The following is a 2,883-nucleotide window of genomic DNA, read 5'->3' on the forward strand; positions in this document are numbered from 1 at the left end:
TACCAGCTTTACTGGAGAAAATTAGTTCGGAACCTGGATTCTTAGATTAACATGTTCCCTTATGAAATGTTGGGGTGCGCAAGTTTCTTATTCCTAAGTTCAAAATATTTTTCGGAATTGAAGCTTCTAAGGTTCTAAAAGGACTCGGACTCACACTACCTTTTATTGATGGTCTCACTGAGATGGTGGTTAATGATTTCCCTCTAGCAGTTTCAAAAGTTTTTCATAAGTCGTTTGTTGAAGTAAACGAGGAAGGTACAGAAGCTGCAGCTGTTAATACTTTCACAATGGGACCCGGTTGCTGTAGGACGATGGTTAAAGAGGAGCGGATAGACTTTGTTGCTGATCATCCCTTTTTGTTCTTTGTGAAAGATGAGACTTCTAGTGTTGTTTTGTTCACGGGAACTCTGTTGAATCCTCTTGCTGTTTAGCATGTTGCTTCACTACTTTCATTAATCATTTTTATTTAGTTAGGAGCATATTGATGTTACGTTTATTTTTGTAGTATTTTTCAAAGTATGCTTACTACTGCCTCAGTTTGTTTATAGCAAGTTCTTTTTTTCGGTTTTTTTCACTTGTAGAACTTATTTGATAGAAAACCTTGGGCCTTGAGCAGTCAAGGGGACTCAATTCACAAGCTTGCTTTTAGAAAAATATATTTATCAATCTTGTGATTAGAAAGACAATGCATTTATATTTATTGAATTAAAAAATTTTAAATTGGTTTTTTATTCTAAAATGTCACATGACATTTAACAAAGAGATATATATGCATCGGAGTTATACTAGATCGAAGAGATACACATGACATTTGACAAAGGGTTGAAATTGTTGTTGCAGAGAATATTTTGTGTTTGAGGTTGATAAATGCAATTGCAGCTGAATTAGAGATTGAGCAATCTCATATAAGTAACATAAATTTCAAGATATGTATAACCTAATGGGTGTAGATTTTTATGTTAATGGAGAAATGCTATATTCATGACCAAGAAGAAAGGAAAAAAATCTTTTTGTTCGTTGTTTTTTTTATATATGCATTTTTTTGTGTGTATAGGTTCTTCTTGTTGTAGTTTTTTTTTTATTAATGGTTGCTCACTCTCTATATTATTATTTTTACTTGATTTTTATTTTGGAAGAAGAAAAAATGGTGTTCTATTATTTCTATTGGAGGAAGAAAAAAATGTGTTAATCCTCAATTTTCTTTTATTTTTTCTTTATTTTTTAGTTTATCTCTCACTCGTTACTGTGTATATTCTCTCCTAAATGGCTGCTTTCTTTTTCTTGGCTTTATTTATGTATATTTATATCTTTATTTTTTGTTCTCCTTTTATAAAAGGTGAAAAAAAAATTGTGTCCTGAGATGTGTATTTGCTATGTACATGTTTATTTGGTCTTTTTTTCAACACACTATATACATAATTATTCAGCAATAATCTTTTTGTTAAACAATTTTTATTGAGGAACAACATATACACATCATCAATATGTATATTAGTGATTTAGTTGTTGATATTCAACAGCATGAACATAAAGTAGTTATGTATAATGATATTTCAGTTTCATATGTTAAGACATCAACGGACACTTAAAGTTGTCCCAAAAATTCACTTAAACCCATTAATTAAGGTTTGTACCTATCAGACACCTCAATTGCTTAAATTGATACATTCGGGCATAAATTGTTGATTTGGCAAGAAAAGCGTAACACACTTTCCTTTGGGCGAGTGAATATAAGAGCAAAAATTATTTTACTTTTTTCTTAATTAAAAAATTTGTACTTCAAATTTTTTTATTAATATAATTTTATAATAATAATAATTTTTTAATTTTTTTTAAAAAAAGAAAAGCCCCCCACCACACCACCCCCGAGTCGTTGTCTTCCCCAAGCACCCCCACCACCCCACCCCAAGCTGTTGTCTTCCCAAGCACCCCCATCACCCCACACCCAAGTTGTTGTCTTCCCCAGCTATCGCCGCCGGCAACTTATACTCCCTCTTCCATCTAATAACCAGAACAGGAAGTTTCAAAAGAGGCAAAAAGAATCCTTCTGTGCTGGCATGTAGTTTCAACCTTAGTAGAGTTCGACTGATTTGTATGAGCGTTATTTTTCAGTTTTGTTTCTCGATAATATGAGAATCTTGTATTTACAATAATGTTAAAAGACCTTAGAAATTCTTTGTTAGATGCCTAAAGTGGTAACAAATAGCAGACCTCACACCTCAATCCTATTGAGCTCAAAGGGGAGGAAGAAAAAAAATTATAGTGCAGTGCAATAGAGAGGAAACAGAAGAATTTTATGCTCAATAAAGAAATATCCATAAAAATGATTTCCTTTTTCCTCTTTTGACATTTCTTTTCTTCTGCATTTGATCATCTACCCTCATTTTCCGACTTGTAACGATCCGTCCCTCATCAATTTTAAGCTGAGACTATTGAATCATTCACGAGAATATTGTCGCGATGCTTTTCTCCAATCCGTACCAACCTTCATAATTGCAGCGAATTCCTCATAACTAATGCGACCATCCCGCATGGTTATAGACAATATAATTTTCCGACGAAACTCTATTAAGTTTAATATGAATCTGAAATTACTTTCTTTAAAACTATTAAAGAATTCAAAGAAAGAAAGCGTGCCATAAAAGATTATGTCTGAAATTAATTTGAAAAAAAATTATGTTTTGTGGTTAGGAGAAAAGAATAACAAAGGCAAAAAATAATGAAGAAAGTGGGGAAGAAGATGAAGAGGGTAGAAGGAGGGGGCGGGGGGTATGGCAGTTTTTTTAATTTTATTTTTAAAAAAATTTGTAATTATTTAGGCCCTCAATGCCATGTGCCATCATTTAATTGGTCGTTTTTTTCATGTCACGGCAAGTGTAATAC

General features: G+C 32.5%; 1 protein-coding gene across 1 annotated transcript in view; it reads left to right on the forward strand.

The window, feature by feature from the left end:
- The window catches only part of LOC107865956 (serpin-ZX-like), a 4,341-nt gene extending 3,752 nt beyond the window's left edge, over nucleotides 1–589 (forward strand). Inside the window, exon 2 of the mRNA XM_047408751.1 lies at nucleotides 66–589. Within this exon, the coding sequence (XP_047264707.1) occupies nucleotides 66–431 (366 nt within the window). The 3' untranslated portion in view covers nucleotides 432–589. The remainder of the gene's footprint in view (nucleotides 1–65) is intronic.
- Nucleotides 590–2,883: the final 2,294 nt, after the last annotated feature.

The sequence above is a fragment of the Capsicum annuum genome, chromosome 3 (assembly GCF_002878395.1).
Source record: "Capsicum annuum cultivar UCD-10X-F1 chromosome 3, UCD10Xv1.1, whole genome shotgun sequence".
In the NCBI taxonomy this organism is placed as follows: Eukaryota; Viridiplantae; Streptophyta; class Magnoliopsida; order Solanales; family Solanaceae; genus Capsicum; species Capsicum annuum.